Genomic DNA, 23,193 nt, shown 5'->3' on the forward strand with positions numbered 1-23,193 from the left:
GTGAGGAGTGGCAGGACACGAAATGGCTGCTGGAAAGGAGGGAAGACCACAAAATGGTGTGAACAGCCCCTGTCCCACCCAAATTAATGAGGAAAAGGCACTTGCTTCAGTCACTGCTCCCTCACAGAGAGAAGCTCTTTCTCCCCTCTCCTCTGTTCAGAAACGTATTAAGGAGGCATGTTCAAGGCAGAGAAGGCTAAGCTGGTATAAACATGAATGGAGCAGGAAGAGCGAACAGTCTCTTGTGCCATGAGGGGATATTTACTGAGGCAAATTTACTGGCAGGCACCCTGGCACACACTCTCATGGGCACCTGTATGAATCCCAGCAGCATTTATTTAAGCGAATACTACAGCGCAAAAATTGAATCTAACGTGGTAAAGGAACGAACAAGTGATAGATTTCCCCAAGTACAAAAAAAAGTTGCACGGTATTGACACTAGCCGCCTTTTTTGCATTCATGATGGGTACCGCATAACAGAAGTTGCGACTGGGTTTTCTAAGCCTACGTTGGAAGTTGTGCTGATGCAGGAATTGACCAGGGTGCTGAGAGCCCCTTAATTCTCCTCACAGAATAATATGGTCCTCAGTGTGTTTTAGCCGTCAATCCCTCTTCCCAGGGAACTCTGCCAACTGGAGCAGTGTGAGGGGCACCCCAACCAAACTACACTTCCCAATCTGTACATTTATTTCTATTCTGCCTTTCCTCCAAGGATGTTCAAGGTGGTGTACAGGGGATAATCTCCTCCCCTATTTCATCTTCGAAGCTCAGGATGAGAGGTCATGTCTTGTCCCAAGATTGCCCAGCAAATGTCATGGCTTGAGTGGAGATTTGAACACAGATCTCCCACTATTAGTCTGAGAGGTCATTTCCAAGAGGATTTCACAAAGATCAAAGTCCTTAAGAATTTCTACCCAATATTCACACATTTGCATTATAAAGCCATTGTTTATGGGCAGCACAGAGAGAAAACCGGGAAAGTTTCTTGTCTGGTAGCTTTATCCATCACCATAAAAATAATCATGGCATAATTATCTTTGACTGGGAGAAGAGGAAGTCACAGAGAATCTGCAATTAATGTAGGCAGGACAGCAATGCAACCCTGAGCAAAATTGCTTGGAAATCAGCTCCACTGTGTTGAAAGGGGCTTGATTCCAGGTAAGCATCATCATCATAATTAAAATAATAATTTTTATTTATACCCCGCCCTCCCCAGCCAAGACCGGGCTCAGGGCAGCTAACACCGAATATAAAACAATTAATTAGAATACATCTTAAAAACAAGATTAAATACATTAAAATTAAGATTAAAATGCAGCCTCATCAGAAAAAGGAAAAGGGGGGGAGGGGATCAAGTTGATTCCAGGCCAGGCGGAACAACTTACAGGCCCTGCAGAAAGAAATCAAATCCCGCAGGGCCCTGGTCTCATGAGGCAGAGCGTTCCACCAAGCCGGAGCCAATGTTGAAAAGGCCCTGGCTCTGGTTGAGGCTAATCTGACTTCCTTAGGGCCTGGGATCTCTAAAGTGTTGCTATTTATGGACCTTAAGGTCCTCCACGGGGCATACTGGGAGAGGCGGTCCCGTAGGTACGAGGATCCTAGGCCGCGAAGGGCTTTAAAGGTCAAAACCAGCACCTTAAATCTGAACCTGTACTCCACCGGGAGCCAGTGCAGCTGGAAAAGCTCTCGATGAATATGCTCCAGTGGCAGGGACCCCATGAGGAGCCTCGCTGCAGCATTCTGCACCCTCTGGAGTTTCTGGGACAGCTTCAAGGGCAGTCTCGCGTAGACCGAATTACAGTAATCAGGCCTGGAGGTGACCGTCGCATGGATCACTGTGGCTAGGTCGGGGCGGGAAAGGTAAGGGTCCTTTCTGCATAGGAGTGCAAATTACCCATTACTGTACATCCCAATGTAAGAAAACCCTGATGGCCATTTGCAGAGTGACAATCTGTAGCAGAGAAACACCCACCCTCTACATTTCAGAGTTTTCTATTCTTCAGTTCTTTGCACTTCTACAGATCAGTTTGCAAATATTGCTTTTAAAACTCCTGATGGAAATTCACCGGTGTTTTAATTCTGGATTTCTCCTAATGCAACACATTTTTGCATTCAGTTTTGCCTAACACACCTTTTATCAAAGCAATGTCCTGATATAATGCATTTTCGGTATATTTTCACCATTTTTATGCACACCTTACCGTAGCTAGCCTATGCATTCTTGCACATTTATATTACTTGGCTGGAGAATTGGAACTGCATTGTGAAAGCTTAAGGACAAATTTCAAAGGATGACCGTTTCAGTTCATGGATTGGTTTGGAAAACTCAAAAGTCCGTAAGTTCTCATTGAAATGCGAACGGAATCAAATTTGCCTCCCATCCTTGTGTATCTAATTTTCTTCACGTGGTCAGTTTGCAAAGAGCAGTAACCTTGGGAGAACTTCAGAAGCAGATGCTGCCACCAGCTGGTCCTGATGGTGGTCACGTCACCACCCTTTGCAAAGAACTTGGTCGCGAAATATTATTCTGACAAACCACAACCTATTACCCTATTTCTACAGAATAGTTACAGCTTAGCATAAAAGGGGGTTGCAGCAGATTTAACTTTTGTGTTCTATGTTGCAAGGAAGCCCATGGATAACTGCAGATGATCCTGCTGCTTCATGGGTGGAGGAAAGTGCCCTGTACGAGTCAGACAATTAGCCCACTTATCACGTTATTGACGACCCTGCCTGGCAGAGTGAAGGTGGTTTTTTTCCTGCCATTTGCTACCAAATCTTTTTTTAAACTGGCAATACCAGGGATGGAGCATGGGACCTCCTGTAACACAAAATGACTATTTGGTTTGCAAGGTAGGTTCCGTGTTTCATCCATTTTTAGGCACTTTATGTAATAATTATATACTCTGTCTCTAACCTTTTTTTGCAGCTAAAACAGGCACCACCCATATGGCAAATTCATGCTTTCACCACTTGGAAAGCAGCAACGTCTTTTTGATGGTCAAATTCCACCCAAATGTATATTTATTTAAATATGCATGGGGAGCATAAAACAGATCATAAGTCAACTTGCTCATTTTTTAATAGAAATTTCTCAAAAAGAAAAGAAAGGGAAAGGAATTGAGACAGAGGATTGCATCCACAGTATTTAATTTGTTTGAATAATATAGTTACAGATAAACAAGTTCACTCCATATACAGTTACTTGGACTTTTTTTTTATACAGTTCATATTCCAATACATTAATACTTTATTATTTACACAGTACTTATGTACATGGTCTTTCTAAATTCAGTGCATTGTCAATAAGTTTTTATACAATAATTTACAAAGTGAATGTGGTTAAGAGTTAACTTAATAAATTTCCCTGTTAAATTTAGGAATTAATTTAATTTTCGTTTCTCCTTAAAAATAATAATTAAGAATCGAAGTAACAAAGCATGGCAGGTTTTTTAAAATGGCATTAGTAGATCGGTTTCAGTGACAAGAGAAGTTCTGAAAGAAAGGAAAGTTAATCTGAATACGAGTTCGGAGGAGTTTGTAAAAGGAAACACAGATCGGGGTGTCTCAGAATAGTCTTGAATCCAGAATCTCTGCCGGTTTGGAAGGCTTGGTTTTCTCCAACCTCACTGCCCTGCGGAAAAGAAATTTAAGAGCAATACCCTGTGGACATTACCAGCAAGGGCAGCACCTACCCAAGCCATCTTGAAGTGTTATTACCGGGTGCTCAATAATCGCCCCACCCCACCTTTGGCAAAGCTTAAACCTAATTGTTAGAAATTACTGGACTGAGGAATGGCGTCCACCGAAAAGATCAACGCCCGAACAAGGGCCAAATTTAGCTTCTAAAGAAATGGACTTTCCAAAGAGTCAAGTCAGATACTCGCCCACTGCCAGAGGTCCTAAGGTGGAGGATGTCCCTGACTCTATACAGAGGTGGTAGCCATGAGGCATGGATTCATGCTATCTCCCCTGATCCTGATTGGCAGAGGTGTTAAGGCATCCCACAAACATGTCAGTGTGTAGGACAGGCCCCTATGTGAAACGCCATGACTTGTCAATGTCTTGACATGGGGTGGGGGACCTATGGCCCTTCAAGGTGTTTCTGGACCCCAAGCCCCATCAGCCAGCATGGCCAATGTTCGGGGCTGATATGGAGCCGAGGGCCACAGGTTCCCTACTCCTGGTCTAAAGATTTCAGACTGTCTCAGAACATCTCCCCCTAGCAAGTGCATGCAGGGACGCAGCTAACAGCCCCGCACTGAATCTGTCGGAAAGTTGCACGGGCTCAAGAAAAGCAACTTCCAAAAAAAAAAAAAGTTTGTAAACCCTGAAAGCTCAATCAAAGAGGAGACAGGGAAGCAAAAGCTGTGCCTTGATAGAGATTAAGCTAAGTGATTCTGTTTCATGGTAGGAGTGGCAGGCAGAAAAGCATATTGCAAATAAATAATGAGACTTTTGGCCAAGTTCCCACTGAATTGTGATTGGGCTGCTCAGATGACCGAATATAACTTGATGGAAAAATAAAATAAAAAATCCTCTACTTAGAAATATAGCTTTTCAGGGACAAGTGTGTTTGCTTAGCTTTCTCTGACCTGCAACTTTTCCAAGTGCGGGTTTCTTTTTTTTGGGGGGGGGGGGTCCACCGGAGCTATTCGGTCATCAGAGTCCCTGCTTGAAATTTGAAGTGGTACAGGCCAAACACAAGTTCAGGAGTTCAGCAAAAGCTAGGCTTTTTGTTGTTGTTCCAGTTTATAAATTAACACTCAAACCCTGACACTGCCTGCTTATTCCGACAAATTAAGGAGTTACAACCCTGTTTTAAGATCACGAGTTATCTTATTCAACAATGTCCTTTAGAGGGGTGCTTTGGAAGAGCAAGAGAATTCAAATGAAGGTAATGGCAGAATCACTTGGGCTCCCAGACCAGTGGACCAGATACTAAAGTTCTTGCTTCTGAGCTAGTGGATTTTCGAAGAAGACTGTTGGGCCCAAGTCTGCAGGGATTCAAGCAGCTTTCTTCACAGATATTTCTGGACAAAAAGGAGTTCTGATGCAGACCTCTCTTTTTTTGCAGATCTTCCTACAAATACAGACTTGGCTTTCAACAGTTGTAAATTAATGCCAACTTTATTACAGGAAGAAATGGGGCACTATTTTTCGTTCCAGGTCATGGGATGGGGCAGGGAAACATGCCTAGGTTTGCACGCAGATTGGATAAACTTCAATATTAAAACCGTAATCGCTACCCAAGCAGGATTTCTTGCTCTTTAAGCGAAAGAGGTGCCCTCATCCTTCACTCAAAAAAACACTTGGCAGTAATAAAATTAACTTATGTCTGAGTTTTAATTATCCTTTCCTTTCATTTAAAGTGCAATTTAATTAAAAACACAACACACGCGCACACACAACTATTTCACACCGCTCACAAACTTGAATCTGGGGGGGGGGGCAATTTTCTAGGGTCTAAAGGCCAGAGCAGAAGAAATGACTGTGAACTCTTAACCATGGTGGAGAGGTCGGAAGATGGGGGCAGAGCAACCTCTCATTCCCCTCTCCACTCACCCCTTGCCCAACATAAATTCCATGAGCACATGGGTAAACATTGCAGAGTTCCCATCTCAACCAAGATTTAGATATTTGTTAGTTTAGCATCCCATGTTCCCCTCCTGGAATCTCAACCATAGTTACTAGTTTACTAGTGTTGTGTCTGCACCAGGCCTGAGATCTTAGGAGCAAACTTCTGTGTGATGTAGATTCTAAGATGGGGCGCTAGTGGGCCCATATGCATGTTCAAATAAGGCAGGGCAGCTCACACACTGATGCCAGGAAAAGCTCAAGGCCTCCAGACTTCAGATTGGGGACGAATGCCACATAATTTCCCTGTTCTCTCCCCACTCTCTCCTGAGTAGGATGGCATCATCTCAGCCACAAAACCACAGAGGTGACAGGAGAAGTTCCCCTCCAAGCCATTCTGAAAGCACACAGCTCACCCAAGAGGGTGGAACTGACGCAGCCAAGAAACAACTGAGAAAGACAGGAAGTGGCTGTCAATATTCACAAACCAAACTGAGACCAGTGGGGTTAAAAACGGAAAAGGCAGGAAATTCCCTAAGCCATGATGTTTGCTCCTCTGTGCAGGTTGCCTATCCTGGGCTTTCCTTATCTCGCCACTAAAAAAATGGAATAAAACTTCAGAAAAAGGAGGTAGCAAATTCATGTTGTCTACAGACAACACTACAAGTTCAATCGTCTTAAATCTGAAGAGAGCATCCAAAAAGGTAGGTTTTTTTCTTTTTCCTATGGGTATTTTGTTTTTGTTTTAAAAAGGGGGGGGAGGGAAGCAAACACCTTTCTATTACTCTGGGCCAGCTTTTATTTGGGCTACTCACAACTTAAGCTTTCTTGGTCCTAGTTTGCTTATATCAAACCAGTTTAAAAGCCAAAGGTAAAAAAAAGAAAAAAAGAAATCCAACCAATGGGTGTTATTCCCCCCCCTTCTCCCCACCCAGTGTGTATGGAGAGATCTGAACAAAAACACAAAAAACCAAAGCTATCTCAACCTGTGAGCTGCTATGTAATTGGGGGTTCTTTCTTTCTCTTTTCTTCTAGTTGTGCTTTCAGATCATGAGAGGAAAATAAAAAAATAAAAACTACGTCTAGCTCTTCCGCTCTGCTAAAAACCACTTTTTTTTCCTTTTTTTGCCAAACGGGAGGCAACTTTTCAAGGGCGCTCTCTCGCAACGGTCCACGGCGCCTCCCCTGGCTTGCGCTCACTGCAGCACGCAGTACTTCTTGTAGTCGGACTCAAAGTCTTCATCCATGCTGCTTGTGTCTGCCATGTTCTTGCCATCTATCTTTGGCAGAAATTGTGCATAGTCCACTCCTTGCTGCTCGTAGAAAAGGATGTAGGCGGAGTCTGTGTCGATTTCGTCAGGATGCAATTCCTGGAAGATGAGGGGGGGAGGGATGGTCATTTTGTTCCAACAAAGAACCCTGTTTTTTTTAAAGTGCTCTTCTAAAAATTAAGCTGGGCGCACCACAAGTTTGGAAAGCGCAGAATCTCAACCATCCCCGCCCCTGGGGCTAGTGTCATGGACTGGCTGGATGCCAAGAAGGCACCAGCTGGGGAACCCCCAAGAGAACCCCCAGGGGAAGACTGCTCAGAGCCAGGGGATGGGTGGTGGGACGATGATGAGTGGTCAGAGGGAGGACAATGAAAAGGTACAGGTGAAACTCAAAATAATAAGTTGCATTACTGAAATAAATGCACTTTTCAACGATATTCTAATTTTCCGAGTTTCACCTGTAACTAGTGAAGAGGTGCTTTTACGTTGTGAACCGCCCTGAGATCTACAGGTCTAATGCAGTATACAAAGTATCAGGGTTTAATGAACAGGAAGAAGCTGTGGCAGAGGACAGTCCAGAATCAGAAGGCTGGAGAGGAGGGGGGGGTCAAGAGGCAGAGTGGGGTCAGGCTGCTGAAGAAGCCAGGGAGTCTCCCCCTCCCGCTGCGACCAGCTCCCCTCAAAGAAGTATGAAGAGGGCATAGCAAAGAGAGACAAGATGAAGGAGCCTCAGGTTGCTGGGAAAAGACCCAGAGGAGTCGTCTTGGAAAGCAGTGGGAAGACAAGGACCTTCAGTCCTCACAACCACCTCATTGTGGAAATGCCTACTGGGAAGAGTTGCTTTGACCACTAGGCTTGCACTGTTTGGGTTTCTTTGAATAAAGAGTTAACATCTCTGACACCGGGTGTTTTATTTATCTGAATCATCCAAACTACGGGAAAATTAGCTCCCTCCACATACAGTTGCCTCTTATGTCTGGCCATCATCACGACTGCCCTCACATTCTCTCTTAAGGAAGGCAAAGCAGATTACCTTACAGCTGCTGTCGTTGTAACAGTACCACTTGCTGTTGGGGTTTTTGGCGTAAGTGACGTAATGACCTCCTCCCATAATTCCTGAATGGCACTGGAAGGGGAAGGAAAAGCAGTTTTGTATTGCTGGCCCAATCAACAAGGCTGTAGCAGTAGTCTGTGTTGTTCTATATTTATTTAAACCCGGCCTTTGCCCCTGACGGGTTACCCCAATGCTGATGGTGGGGAACTCTGTGGTCCTCCATATGTTGCGGGATGCCCAACTCCCATCAGCCCCAGCCAGCATGGCCAATGGTCAGGGACAATCAGAGCTGAAGTCCAGCAAGGCGTCAGGTTCCCCAACTCTGGCACAGACAATAAGTGTTTCTCAACTTCCATTAGCTCACACCATCTGATGAATTTTGCATCATTTCATAAAGGCTCTGAGGATACAAGCTGCTAAATTGTACCTTGTCGATTCTATGCCCGCCAAGAGTCCTGCAGCACCCACATTCTACTTGACGTGCTGAAGAGAGACCTCAAAATCCCGCCCCAAGCCAAATCCTACAAGTTGTGTGAAGTTTGGCAAATGAAGCCCATTTAGCACCAATTTATTATTCCTGCCACCCCGCCTCTTGGCAATGCCTTTCTGACGCCTTCATTCCAGCCCTTTCCTGACCCACCTCTGCCCTTTGGGTGCCCTGCACAATGGCGGATTTGCCTTCTGCCCTTCTACAAAATCCAAGCTTTTAAGAAACCAGGGCAGTCTCCTGCTCAAGAGTGTGTCACCTACCGAAATTGCATATAGGCTGTAGATGGGGTTAACGCAGATCTCTCCTCTTTGGTCGACCACCATCTCCTCCTCCCCGTTGATGCTGCCATTGCTGTGGGAGTTTTGCTTGCACAGGTATCCATTGGCTAAAGTCACCTCGCTGCTGTCCTGAGCGGCAAAGAGCTCGCCCTGGCTACCCCCCAAAGCATTCCCTCGGCTGAAGCCGTCTCCTTGGTCGGGGGTGACCTTAGGGTCCGGGTCCGTACCGTTCTCTCGGGTCATGTCCAAGTTCTCTTTGCTGCTGGACAGTTTGTTTTTACAGAGCTGGGGGAGCCGGAGCCGCCCCTTGCTTCTTCCCAAAGTCCTGGGACTACCAGTTGGACTAACGTTTTTACTCGATGGACAGCCAGCTGTACACTTCCGCCCGGGAGATGGAGATGCTGGAAGAAGTGAATGAGCAAGTGTGCGAGTGAGAGAAAGGGAGAGAGTGGCAAAAAGCTGGACAGACAGGACTAAATTGCCCACGTTTAATCCCAAAATAAAGCAGTGCATGATTATTAAAATTTGCTTTGCAAAGATGTAACAATGCTGGAGATGTAATACAATTTGCTATTAACAACTTTTACATCAATGGGTTAGGTAAAGCAGCCAGCTGCATCACACAGAGACTTCTAGGTCTTAGCTTGCAAAGTTCATTAACTCTAGCAACAGGGGTTTGCTCACCACTGTGTCTTGGTCTACATACAACCTAGTAGTGATTATCAACCTGCTAGGTATTTAGCAACATTACATACTCCTAGATCCAGGAAAGCATTTTCAATGGCTAGCTTCACCATTTATGGAAGGCCCATTTGCCAGACTATTTGAGAATTCATTCCTGCAAAAGCAGCTCAGTCAAAATGTGAGCCCATGTACCTCTACACCGTGTATGTATCCCAGAGGCCCAAACCAGTGACTCACACAGAGACACAGCCTGCAGCCTCTTCTAAGGGCAAGCAATTCTGCAGCATATGTCTGCTTCAGGAGTGATGGAAATGACCTAATTTCATTAAGTACAGAGATGTAGGATTATCTGCTCCCACCAAAGGCAGGTTGGATTGGCAAGCCCAGTGCAGTGACTCGTGCAGGAAAACAACAGCCAATTCTGAGGGCAGGTAATTTTGTGGGGTCCTGAAGTAGTCAAACGCAGTGGCATGTGGAGAAGGAGCAGAATCACCTGCCCCCAGCAGAGGCTGGTTGGACACATCTAGGGCAGTATTAACCCATCCTCCATTTTACTCCATCCAGCCCAATGCAGAGGTCCCTCCTCTCCCCTACCTTTGATATTATTTAAGACGCCGGAAGTGTTGAGGGAAGAGGGGCTTCTGGTCAGCACATCGCCCTCCCCGGCCACCGGGACGCTCTGCACCTCCATCCTCAGAGACTCGTCCTGCAGAATCTGGGTCTCAGAGGGATCCTCAACCTGGGGAGTCAGCGGCTTCTGCAGCCAGCAGCTTGGGTCTCTTGGCACCAGGAAGGCACTCGGGTTGAAGCTCTCTCGGGGAAACTTGACAATCTTTTGGGATTTTATCCAGCGGCCGTTGACAAACTGGAAGCGCTTCAAGTGGATTATCTAGAACAAGAGATGTGGGAGGCAGGATCAGGTCAACGCTTCAACTATTAGCATGTCTTGTCTTCTTTAAGTTTGCAGGCCTCACGGCAGGCCCTCTCACCTCTCTCTTAACGTGAGTCACCTCCAGAGGCAAATGGTGCTCATTAGGGCCGGCAAGGCAAAAGGCAGGAAGACCTACAGCACGTGGGGCCAGAGCCAATGGCAGGCAAAGCCAATTAGCTCTAGTCTTGCCCCCATTCTCCTCCCTGCCAAGTTCTACAAGGACAATGTGGGACTGAGGAGGAGGAGGAGGAAACTGACAGGCAGGGCCTCCACCACCAGAAGGGATGTGAGTAAGGAGGAGGGGAAGTGGGGGCTGGCTGAGGGCAGAACGAGGCACTGCCCCATTTGTGCTAATGATCCAGCCTTCAGTGTTGGCTCTGGGAGACAGTAAACATCCAGAAGTAGGGACTGAACACTACATAAAATAAAGATGGAACTCGAATGGCCTGACCCACGAGAAGGCAGCTTCATAGGGTCCATTAAAAACAAAGAACTGTAAGATGCTGTGTACAGCCTGGCTGTAAAAGTGGAAAGAAAAAGGAGAGCTTTGAACCATACCAGGATAGGGGGAAGCCTCCACAGGTCCAGCTTCTTGGTGGCCAAGCAGTGAGTTTTGCACTTGGAACAGTAGTACATCTCGTCTTCGCCTAGTTCCTCCTCGCTGGTGAAGGCCCGGAGGCAACTGTCCAGGTTGATCGGCTCAGCTTGAGCGCGCCGGCTTTGCTCCACGCTCCTGTGCTCCTCGGCCATCTGAATGGGTGGCAAGGCAAACACTTGAGGAACTCTGATGGCTTGTTCCTACTTAAAAACATGCCATCTCCTTTGACCCTAGCTTAGATTCATTGTCTCCTTCCAGAGAAAGATCTCTTAACAATGTACACTGCTTTGCTTCACATCCTGCATTAGCATTTTTTAAATTAATAATAACAAAAAAATGGAGTGAGTTTTGTGGAAGGAGAACCTCATGACACAGAAGCACCACCTTCATTTTCGGAAGGAGAACCTACAGACGGGGACAGTAGCTCAGTGGCAAAGTGAATGCATGGCTTGCAGAAGGTGCCAAGTTGAATCCTGTCATTAATCCTGGGGAGCCAGTCAGTGTAGACAATACCAAAATACTTGGATTAATGGTCTGGCCCAGTACAGAGCAGCTTCCTAAGCGATAACACACTTCCTTTGGGGAGGGGTGAAGTGCACTGTAGGCAGAAACTGTTATGTTGCATCCTGGTACCAAGTGAATTCTATCAATTCCAAGATGATAATGTTCTTAGCTTTAAAGATTGTTTGATTTTAATGTTTTTCTATTCCCCGCTTTGGGACCTCTGGGTGAAGGCCGGTTCATAAATGTCAGAAATAAAATGAAATAGAAGTCCTTGACCACATGCCATTTCAAGACTCCAGGTGAAACACTGCAACTTTCATATTGGAAGAACAAGGGGTCCCTAAACACAGGTGTCAGGGTGAAGGGTATTTGACTCACTTTCCCCTGTCTTAATTTTCTAAGCATGAGGACTTATTGTTTCCCCTAGAATAGAAAAAAAAACATGCTCAATCAGGTGAATCCTCATTGCTAACTGAAGTGATACCAACTAGAACAGTTTTGAAAACTGTTTTGATAACTTGTTTCTGTAGACTGGTGGCTCCCAAGAGCTACTAGCCTAAGGCTATCCAAGTGAATTCAGTGTGACCATGGAGATTTGAACCCGAGTCAAGCCCTATCTGCAAAATGCCCTGGCCCTTGGGCCACGCAGACTCCAATTTGCTGCTCTCTCTTTTCTGTTTTCAGTCTGCTGAGATTCTGAGCTCCAAGTTATTCAGCCATCCCTCCACCCACTCCAGAAATCTCTGAGCAAGCAGTGAGTCGAAAGAACCTTCAGAAGCAATTTCAGGCCGTTGCAGAGGCAGACGGGGTGGCCTCATGCAACGTGACAGCCAATAAAGCCTTTTGGCTAAAATAAAATAAAATGAATCCCAGACAACGAGAGTGGCTTGCGGCCAAGGAGGCTGCAGAAGCTCCATGCTGTCAGACAAATGCAAAAGCAGGAGCACCAAGTTGATCTAATAAAACAGCCACTGCTGTCAGAGAACGTCTGGAGGAAGCTACCTTGTGCGAAGCTTACTGGCCCCACTAGCTCAATATTGCCAGTATTGACTGGCAGCAGTTCTCCAGCGTTTCTGATGGGGGGGTCTCTCTCAGACCTACCTGGAGATGGCAGGGACTGAGCCCGCCTGCCAAACCATCATGCCTGATCCCATCATGCCTGATCACTGGCTAGGCTGGCTGGGACTGATGGGAGATGGACTCCAGGTTCCCCAGCCCTGTTATAGAGGACCCATGTCAGCAGGGCCAGGAGAAGTTTTATACTTGTGTGGCCTATTTCAACCCAACATGGGCCACTCTCTGATGCCGCCACTGAGTTCTGTCATGAAGAAGGACGCAGACTCAGTGGTAGAGCATCTGCTCTGTATACAGAAGCCCCCTGGTTCAACCCATGGCATCTCACGGCAGGGTTGGGAAAAGGAGCTTGTGTGGAAACCTGGAGAGCCACTGCAGACAATGCTGACCTAGGTGGACCAATAGTTTGGGCTCGGTATAAGGCAGCTTCCTGCGTTCACATGCTTTCAAATATATTGTAGCACCCATAAGGGCTAGGAACTTGGTTTTCACGGGAAAAGAAAATCTGGAGCCAATGCCAATTGGTGACTGCAGATGTGAGAATGGCATTGCCTGCTGTACAGTACAGGCTTTACAGGCAGAAGGTCCCAGGTCTAATCTCCAGGTTGAGGAAAGAGCCCTGCCTGAGACACTGGAGAGTTGCTGCCAGCTAGTGTTGGCAATACTGGAGTTAGGTGGATCAGTGGTCTGAGTTGGTGCAAGGCAGTTTCCTACGTATCTAAGGAAAATAGGAATATCCAAGTAATGCATCTTAAACTGAATTTCCTCCCACCCTTGTGGTTTGTTTTTAATGCATGGGATTTTAAGTAGGATTTTCCCCCTTTTATTTTGTGTGTATGTATGTTTTTGTTTCAGTGGTTTCATTATCATTTATTGCTGCTTCCGTTTTTGAAAGTTGTTTTCATTTATTTCCTGTATTGCATAATTTATTTCATGTGTAATCATGCCACTGCTTTTTACAGATGCAATTGCTTTATTGTATTGTGAAATGGCTTTGAGATGCTTCATAGGAAGATGAATAACAGCAACAGCAACGCTAGTGCTCACTGGGGGGACGGACCTCATTATTGATGCTGTTAGCTATCCTGGTGGGGATTTGGAATGTGGGGTATGCATCCTAAAAACAAAAACTCACCAAAAAAAAAAAGCCAACAGCACACAAACACTCAAGCAAAGAATCACACAGCAAAACAAGCACACGAGCGTACAAAGACACAACACATCTGGGCACTAAACCAGCTAGAAGGATCAGATACTAGAACCCTGCTAGCTGACCACTGAGATGACCTCAGAGGATGATCTAAGCATCTGAGGAGGTTGGTATGGGGAAGGAAGCACTAAATACACAATTCCATGGGCTAGAGCAGAGAAGCATTCCCATTTTCAGAAGCAAAAACATCCAGAACTCACTTGCTTATTTAAAAAGACAGCCACGTGCATTGTCAGAAAGAACATATACCTGCTTAGGGTTATTTTGCAATTACAGGTAAAACTCGGAAAATTAGAATATCATCGAAAAGTGCATTCATTTCAGTAACGCAACTTAAAAGGTGAAACCGATATATGAGATAGATGCATGACATGCAAAGCAAGATATGTCAAGCCTTTATTTGTTGTAATTGTAATTATTTGTCGTTAGGCGGGTCAATTATAAATGGAATTTAATTAATGAAATGTAATAGCAATGTTTATTTTTGAATTATTGTAACTATTTGTTTTTATTACTGTGGAATTTCCGCATTTGTAAAAATTAAAAGAAAAATTAAAGATAATAAGTTGCATTACTGAAATAAATGCACTTTGCGACGGTATTCTAATTTTCCGAGTTTCACCTGTATACATATATATATATATATTTACCCGTTCCTGTGACGTCTGGTAGCGGAGATGAAGTGCCGTGGGATCCCAGTCCACAGCAATGTTGGCATTCCCCATGTGAGCTCTCTCTTCAGTGCAGTCAATTTTACAGCCATGACAAAACCTAGATTGGGGGTGGGGAAGAAGGAGGAGGCCGTGAGCAGAGAAGTGGGAGTGGGAAACTCTCCCTAAAGCTGACAAGGGCTGAGAATGCAAAAGGTGTGGGCTGCTTTAGGTTAAGATCCATCTGTGGCAGAGCCACCTGTCTGGCATGGGAAAAGCCCCTGGTTCAATCCCAGGCATCTCCAGGCAGGGCAGGGAGGGACCCTTATCTGAAACTCCGGAGAGCCATTTCCAACGTGAATTCTGAGTTACATGAACCTACAATTCTGGATCTGTATAAGGCTCCTATTTAAATCAAACATCTTGAGGACTAGAATTTTACTTTAGGCTCAGCGTCAGATCGTGTGCTCTGATTGCATAAAGTCCCAGGTTCAAGTTCTGGCATCTCCAGGCAGGCCTGAAGCCCTGCAGAGCTGTCACCAAGGAAGACAATACTGAGCTAGATAGATGGAGCAGTGCTCTGACTTTCTAAATTCCTAATCCAGCACAATGCAAACAGATTTGGGACATGGTGTAAACACAGCAGTTCAGTACACAGATATTGTGAAGGTGATTAACAAGACCAAGTTGGTCTTCACAGTTCTGCATGTTTTTAGAGATACAAGGGGCCACCCTAACAAAGGCAGAGTGTGAGGCTGATGGAGGGGAGGGGCTCTCCCTTCAGCCAAAGAACAATAGGTTTCTAATTGGACCTGATGAAGCACCCACTTTTTTTTTACTTGCCAAGTGGCCACCCTATACTTACCTGTACCAGGGGCACCAAGCACACGAATTGCCATCCTTCTGGACCACTCGTAGGGTGAAAGGGTATTGGTATCCCATGCTGTCATCACTTCAAATAAATAAATGAACACACAAACACGATTATTTGTAACATGCAAAAGGTTGTTTTTTTAAATAAGTCTTTCCCTAGTTTTATTTTCTAAGCCTGTCATATCCCCCAGATATTTTGGGCACCAACTCCTGCCAGCAGGGTCAATGGTCAGGGGCAATGGGAGCTATAGTCTGAAACACTGGAAGGTACCAGGTTGGATTCTAAGCCACTCCAATGCCAAAGTATTTGAAGATGTAATACAGCTCTCTGCATTTTTTTCTTCTCAACCATCCTACGGTAGATTGGGCTAAAGTGTGTGACTGGTCCAAAGTAATCTGCTGAGCTACCAGACTGAGGTTGTGCCAAGTACTTGATGTCATTTCCCCCAAAATAAGGCAAAACCTTTGGAACTAATTCATTTTAATAATCTTCCCCCCAGCAATTTTGGGAGGAAGATTTAATGGCATTCCTTATGAAATTTACATCTGCCTATGTGATAAGAGCGTTAGGAACCAGTAGAAGTGCTACTCCTATGTAATATTCCTAGAGATAAAAGAACCAGAGTGGTTCACCCATCCCTTGTGCTCCCTTCCCAGCACAATCTTCAGAGTTTTACCGTCTTCCTGGCTAACAGATGATACACAATCTCACGGAACCGAAACAGTTGCAAAGTTTGCATTTCCAAGCTACAAAGACTCGTAAGCAACTTTTCACAGAATTGTTAAGGGCAGAGGTCCCCAGACTACGGCCCGATGGACCAATTTATCCGGTCTGCAGTGACCCCCGCCGCCCACTCTTAGCGACGTGGTGTGGCAGCCCACTTCCGGGTCGCTGGGGCACCGGAAATAGTTTGCACGCATGCGCAAGCGTCATTTCCAGCACACTTCCGGGTCAGAGGAGACCCGTGCGCATGTGCACAAGCCATTTCCAGCGCTCCAGAGACCCGGAGGTGTGCCGGAAATAGCGTGTTCGCACGCGCATGGGCGCGCACTCCACCGCCCTCCGCGCGATGGGCGCTTTGGGCACTGGCCTGAAACGTGGTAAGTCTGGGGACTCCTGGTTAAGGGGCACTCATTTCAATTTGGTCTTCATAGTGTTCAATATTTTTAACAAGGAAAAATATATACAGTTGGAAGCCTCTCTGGTATTTTTCAGCTTTCTTTCGCACTCTGGAACCTGAAGGTCTGTGGACTTGAACTGAGCAAGGATTTGGGTCTGGGTTTTCCCTGTCCAAGACCCCATGTCTCACTGCACAAAAGACTGGCTTGCTGGCTTAAGACGCCAAGAGCCCCGCAGACACATTTTGGCAGCTAGATCACCCCCTCCTCCTTTGAGACATCCTAGTATTTAACTCACCAGTCCTGTGCGTGGTTACTGGCTTCTTGGGGAGGGAGGGGACTTGCCAGCCGGGACACCTGGATCCAGACCGCATCATACAAGTCTTTCTTCCGCGTATGAACGGTGCACGGAACTATCAGTGGCATTCCAAAGAGGCTTGGCCGGTTCTTCTGAGATGAAAGGAAGTACTTGTCCATCCTCATCTGCATTGATCATTAAAAGGGTTTTTTAAAAAGAAAAGAGAAGATGCATTTTAATAATACGATATGATTTTTTTCACTTTTCAAAAGGGCCACTATCATAGCAGGGAACTACCATATTTTTCCATGTATAACATGCCCCCATGTTTTTTGGGGGGAAATTGCCCAAAGCTGTTGAGCTTTTTTTTGGGGGGGGGGGAGATTGCCCAGAGTTGCTGAGCTTTTTTGGAGGGTCTATGCTGCCAATAGCTCTACAGCCTCCCTGCCAATGCAAGTCGCAAGCATCACTGCAGCCACCAATCATCTGCATGCTCACCACCAAAACCCCACCATCACACTCAACGCCAACCAAAGCTGATTGCACGCACAACAAAATGACTTTTCCCACCTAAATGAGCTTGCCACACTAGCCAGGAGGGAACTTGTGTGTGGAAGGACCATGAGCTCAGTTCATTTCAGGTACTGAAAACAAATTCCAGAATGTGTTCAGAGACACTGTGGTTCTTTAATTCTAATCGTATGTCTGTTGCACCTGGCTCTGGTTTGTAGAGAGCTTGGGATTCTAATAAAAAGCCAGGTAGATACAACAAACCCTAATTGTATTCCTTTTGTGGCTGGATCTGAGAGGTGGGATCTTGGGAGTTAGAATCATAGAATTGGAAGAGACCACAAGGGCCATCCAGTCCAACCCCCTGCCAAGCAGTAGTAGATCTGACAAGCTTGCCCACCCCTGGTCTACACCACTGGGTGAGAGTTCTCTAAGGTTTCAGACAAGTCTTTCCCAGCCCTCCTTTGGAGTTCCCAGGGATTGAATCTGTGACATTCTGCAGCCATTTACCATATTGGAAAACGGCAGGTGCATAACACCAGTTAAGAGTCTTAGCCGCATTCATTCCCCACTAACCATTTTCCTGTGGACAGCAATGATGTAGCCTATGAAGGGGCTGTCGGAGGGAGAGGTCACATGGCCGTTCACCATCCCATTGGAGAAGCCGTTTTCCATCCTGCATGGCACCACTGTGTTTGGCATCCCATTCGGGATCAGGGTTGGCCGGGGAAGATCGCCATTCATCAGCACGTTGATCATCCCGTTGGCTGACGGCACGCTGCAGAACTCTGAACCCAAGGGCAAAGGTGTTGATTACGGGTTTCCACTGATTGCAACTATACTTATAAAATCCATGCAGGGACATTTTACCTGTTTGCACAGGGCTTGGAGTAGCTGACGTGGGGGATCCAGGGATCGGTACCTCGAATGCACACAGGGACGCGCTTGCCGAGAGACGGACTTTCTGGTTGTCTTGAGGAAAGTTCTTTCGAAAGCAAGAGAAAGCGACAGACAGAGTGAGAGACCCCCAATGAGGCTAATAAAACACCCACACTTTTAATGGGATTGCTTACCCATAATTATTCTGTTTTTTAAACAAAGTTTGCTGTTGGTCTTAATGTTCTGTAAATCTCTTAGAAGCCAACTGGGCATTAAATGGCATATAAATTAAATAATGGGTTGTAGTCAGTGCGCGTTCTACTCAAGCAGACCTATTGGAAATGATGGACATCACTAGCTTGGGTCCATTAATTTCAATATGTCTATTCTGAGTAAAACATAGTTGGATACAAAGATGGAGAACTTGTGAAGTGTAACTCTGGGGCTGTGTTCTCTGGGGCTGGTGGGAGTTGAAGTCTGACATAATCTATGACTGGAGTGGAGGGTGCAGGCGGCAATAATCCCTGTCTTAAGAAAGATCAAGTCACAGTTCTTAGACTGGTTTCATCCTGTGGGGGGGAGGGGAATTAAAGATTCCATTTTTTAAAGCCCTAAGCAGCAAAAGCATCCTGACCTTTATGTTGGAGCTGTGCACTTCCGCAAGGAGGATCTGCTCCGGCTTCATGGCACAAAGTTCGCTGAGGTGCTTTTTCAGGCCAGTGTATTTCTCGTCCATGTTCAGCCTCAGTCCATATCGAATGGGAGTTGTCCCATCTAGCTTAGTTACTGGGAGAGCAAAATTTAAAGGGGGGGGGGGAGAAATAAAACGCAACACACTTGAAAAAGCCAGTTTAACCAGCCCAGTTCTGTTTAACTGTTCATTTTTTATTTATTTTAAAGTGCTATTCCTGCTAGAGAACCAGGTAAGTGCTCCTTGATTATTGGATTGCAACTTTTGACTAAAATCCAAGGCTGAGCATACTCAGTGCACCAGCTGCACACTGATTCTTGGATATCCTGAGAAACCCAGATTTCATCCAGGGCGGTGGTGGAGGCACCAAAAAAACCTAACTTATGTAACCTGGTAGAAAGCATTAAAGATCCACAGAGAAGCAGAATTTTTAAAGATCTGTCCTCCCAACCCACTCAAGGTCAGCTTCTCCAGCTGCTTGAAGTTTGCTCTGTTGACCTCGGTTCCGTGTACATGTTCAAAGAATAAAAGTCACCGTGAATATAACCTGGAAGGGTTCCTTTCTAAGACTCTATAGGGAGAGTTCCGTATGATTCAAAGTAGACCAGAATAGCTAACAGTTCATATTTTCCTTCTTTTTCTAAAACAGTACTGCACATTTCCTTTTGCGGATACTCAAACCATTAAAAACAAAAATCCAACCTGCACAAAATCATCATTAAGTTTCTGTTAGCCACTGTTAGTCCCAGGATGACAGTACAAGCAATGCTACATGTGTCTATAAACACACATATTGTCTGATTAAAGTGATAAAAATGTAACTCAGGCTGTAATCCTGTACTCATATGTGGAAGAAAGCTGCATTTAACTTAATTGAGTATACATGTGTAGGACGGCATTGTCAGGCTTGTAGAGGTTGATTAACATATGAATAATCTGTTTTCTTTACGTTTAACCTGTGATTCATTCCACAGCTTTTGGCAGTCCCCACCCCTTTGAGTTTTAGGAATACTCTTTCTCTTTCCCCCACCCCCCAATATATGTGATTTATATAAGCTCAAGTATTAAGCATTTACATTGTAGTTTTCTGCTAGAAATATCAAAATGTAGGAAAATTGGGATTTGGACTGGGAAGATGCCCATTTTAATTTTCAAAGGAACTTTAACACAACATTGAAGGAAGAGTGAACTTAACGGCGATTACATCCGAACACATAGGTTCAAGTACTACAACTCTTGGGGTTGGATTCTAAATTAGCTGCACTTAAGTCCAACTGATTGCAGTAGAAAGCAAGCCATGGCTATCTTTCTCCAGTTGATTTCAAAAGAAGACAATCAAAATTGTCTTAGTCTGGATCCAGCCCAATGAGTTCCCCCGCCCCACAAAAGAGATATTTTTTTCAACCAGCCACTGCAGAGTGATGGTATCTGGCATCCTAAGCTGCATAGAACTTAATACAACAGAACCAACAACTGGCAGCCAGTGCAATTCTTTCAGCAGCGGTGGAACATGGTGGTGAGTGTTGGTCCCAATGGGCAATCAAACTACTGCATTTTAGGTTGTAAGCCCCTCTGGGGCTCATACCTGCCCATAAAGCACAGTGCGCATAGAATCTTCACCCACCTATGATTTCAACATGCATGTAGCTATCCATCGGGAGGGGCAAAGATAAAAAATTGAAAGGGTCAAAGCGGACGCTGATGTGCCCACAGGTCTTGCACTTCACTTGGGACCTCAGCTGCCCATGGAACAAGTCCACCACTATCGAGCGGTTCCTCCTCAGGTGGTTCTCCCAGGCCTGAAACAAAAGGGGGAAATAAAACCTGTGCAGAGAAGTCGATAGAACAAGGAGATATGTGCCCAATAATTTCACAGCTGTGGGACCCTGAGGGCATCCAGTGAAGGGTGGACTCCAACTTCCATTGTCCCCAACCAGTGGCCAATGATGGCTGGGGCTGATGGGAATTGGAGGGCACTGGGCTGCCCATCGCTGCTCTTGGAGCAAATGTGACACGAGGGAGATTTTGGTGCTCCCAGGTTTGCTATAACAAGCTCATCTGCCCATCTAGCTGTGAGGCAGTTCTCACACTGGTGTAAGCCTCTCAGTGGGGTGTATCACTCCAGTCTGCAGGTGCAGGCACATGGAGGGAACGCTGCTTGGGTCAATAAATGAACAAATCCTTGCACACAGAAATCTAGATGTGTGAGAGAAAGTTCTATTTTTCTAAATGCAGGGTTTTAAAAAGAAATATATATATATATTGGTTACTGTAAGAGAGAGGGCTTGCAGAGAGCAGCCCACTCTGCTTACTTCCATCAGATGGGAGAGCAGCAGCAAGTCTGGGAGTTTAAATCAGGAACAGGAAGGGTTAAGACGGGTCCAGGGCTCTGCAGAGTCCTGGTGGCTCAGCTCCAGGTTGGTGGCAGGGAAGCAGGGGAGGAGCTAGCTTCAGCAGGGGCTGGAAAGGAGGGAGGAGGTAGAACGGCACCTCAGGAGCCTGGTTTGGGACCACGGAGGACGCATAGAGCAAGGAGGAGGGGTGTTTGGATGCCCAGTCTTAAAAGGGGGGTCAGAGCCCACGAGACGCCATTATGGGCTTCTGCCTCATGCAGAGCAGACATGATTTGAGACATCTCACCACTGTATATAGCATGCACAATAAAACTCTGAAAAATCCAGAGGATGTGTGGAGTGCTTACTCAGGAGTAGCCAACACCCCATCTGTGACAGTTACAAAGCAGCATTTCATCATGTGAAACTGCCCTGCAGACTGAAGCTGTACAGCCCACTGGCCAACCAACTGAGTGAGGACAAGGCAGGTATGAAGTTCAGGTGAACCAGAGCACCTCCTCTGCAGGGAGGGCACCCATGCAAATTTATCAAAATCCCCAGGGAGTTGTATGTCAGAGCATGAGGCCCCCAAGCCCTAAAACTCATCATACTATTTACTGCATAAACAACAACAACAACAACAACAACAACCCTACTGCAGCCTGTGCTAGTGGCTAATACCTATTAAAGGAATCCATCCACCATGGGCTTTCCTTTTGCTCACCAGCTGCCCCACCACGCAATAATATATCTGAGAGTATTCTTTGCTTTGTTTCAGCATGTGTGTGCGTGCACAAACCCACATCACTCTGCCGTACCTTCACAGCCCTCCACAAGTCAATTAAGGGGGCCTGCTGAAGTAGGTCGAGGGCCTTTTGGGTGACTACTCCCAGACTTTGAACTCACTCCCTAGAGAAACTAGACGGGCTTCCTCCTTGCTTTCCTTCTGCCAGCAGGTGAAGACTTTCTCGTTGCAACAGAAAACTGACTGCTTTTAATGAAAGGGCTGTTGCCATGCTGTTTTTATTGTAATTATGTGTATGGTTTTCATAGATTTTATATACGAGTTCTATCAGACATTGTTTTTAGTGGTTCTTATTTTTATCTGTAAGCTGCCCTGAATCCTGTCATGGAAAAAGGCAGGGCATAAATAAATACAATAATAATAATAATTACAATTCCTCAAAACAGTACAGGAAAAGGCCATGGATTAGTGGAGAGGAGGAAGCACTGTGTGCAGAGGCCCAGCACACACTCACCTCCGCTGCCACCTCCCAATCTGGTCGTCCGTCACTGTCTTTCAGTTCGACGTACGGCTTATCGTGCACTCGGTTCAGATCCTCATGGAGACCATCCAGAAGAAAAGCCAAGAGCTCCTGAGAGTCTTGCTGCTGGAAGCCATTAAATCTGGGAGCGTATTTAGCTATTGTCCACTGAAAGAAAGCAAAACACACAAGTCACTGGTCTTGACTGCAGCCCCTTTCTGACTACTAACCCAAGATTCTCAGCAGGGCAATAAGTAATAAAAGCAAGGGCAATGCACCACTTTAAGCTAGGCTGGAACAGCTAAAAGCCTGGGAGCTTAAAAGGCTGTTTAGTGGAAGCAGCCAGAGAAAAATAAAGGCAGCCACTTGGTGGCAGCAGTGATGCTAGAGAGGAGGCAGGGGTTGGTTGGTTTGCTCCCACGGACCCTCTCATGGTGCAGGCTGCACCCCCCACCTTATAATTAGTTCGCAGGTGAATATACGACAACACTTGTCAGTTCTCACCCGTAACTTTAAAGGAGCAATGTTCTTTTGTGTCCCGCTCCACAGCTCTTGAATCAAGTCCCCGTAACATTTGGCCATATGTCCCTTCATTCCTATTGGATTTGTCCTGGAATGCATAATGATGAATTGAGTCAATTAGCCATTTGTTGCATTGAAAAAAAGAAAGGAAAAGCACACTGAAAGGCACTCCACACATTGCACAAAATGAGAGAGCGGAATCCTGGAGTGTGCCACAGCAGACGAACAGAAGGGGTAACACCTTTAAGGCATTGCTGTATGCTTCCAGCACGGCAAGAGAGGGACTAGAGGGGGGAACAATGTGGCAGCCCGACAGATGTTGCTGGACTACAATTCCCATCATCCCCAGCAACCAGCATGATGGGAGTTGTAATGTAACGT

At 45.8% G+C, this 23,193-nt stretch overlaps 1 protein-coding gene across 5 annotated transcripts in view; it reads right to left on the minus strand.

Annotated features, from left to right (window-relative positions):
* Nucleotides 1-3,134: 3,134 nt before the first annotated feature.
* USP32 (ubiquitin specific peptidase 32) overlaps nucleotides 3,135-23,193 on the minus strand; it is a 149,408-nt gene continuing 129,349 nt past the window's right edge. For all 5 annotated transcript variants that reach the window (XM_088658062.1, XM_035140036.3, XM_035140035.3 and 2 more), the window contains exons 21-34: nucleotides 22,795-22,900; nucleotides 22,285-22,458; nucleotides 20,317-20,491; nucleotides 18,636-18,787; nucleotides 17,993-18,107; nucleotides 17,699-17,910; nucleotides 16,613-16,797; nucleotides 15,188-15,274; nucleotides 14,323-14,443; nucleotides 10,845-11,036; nucleotides 9,950-10,244; nucleotides 8,654-9,072; nucleotides 7,883-7,975; nucleotides 3,135-6,948 (exon numbers count right to left, since the gene is read on the minus strand). In XM_088658062.1, coding sequence (XP_088514188.1) covers nucleotides 6,775-6,948; nucleotides 7,883-7,975; nucleotides 8,654-9,072; nucleotides 9,950-10,244; nucleotides 10,845-11,036; nucleotides 14,323-14,443; nucleotides 15,188-15,274; nucleotides 16,613-16,797; nucleotides 17,699-17,910; nucleotides 17,993-18,107; nucleotides 18,636-18,787; nucleotides 20,317-20,491; nucleotides 22,285-22,458; nucleotides 22,795-22,900 — 2,500 coding nt within the window. In that variant the 3' untranslated portion in view covers nucleotides 3,135-6,774. The remainder of the gene's footprint in view (nucleotides 6,949-7,882; nucleotides 7,976-8,653; nucleotides 9,073-9,949; nucleotides 10,245-10,844; nucleotides 11,037-14,322; nucleotides 14,444-15,187; nucleotides 15,275-16,612; nucleotides 16,798-17,698; nucleotides 17,911-17,992; nucleotides 18,108-18,635; nucleotides 18,788-20,316; nucleotides 20,492-22,284; nucleotides 22,459-22,794; nucleotides 22,901-23,193) is intronic.

Source organism: Zootoca vivipara, chromosome 14 (genome assembly GCF_965207765.1).
Source record: "Zootoca vivipara chromosome 14, rZooViv2.hap1.1, whole genome shotgun sequence".
Taxonomy (NCBI): domain Eukaryota; kingdom Metazoa; phylum Chordata; class Lepidosauria; order Squamata; family Lacertidae; genus Zootoca; species Zootoca vivipara.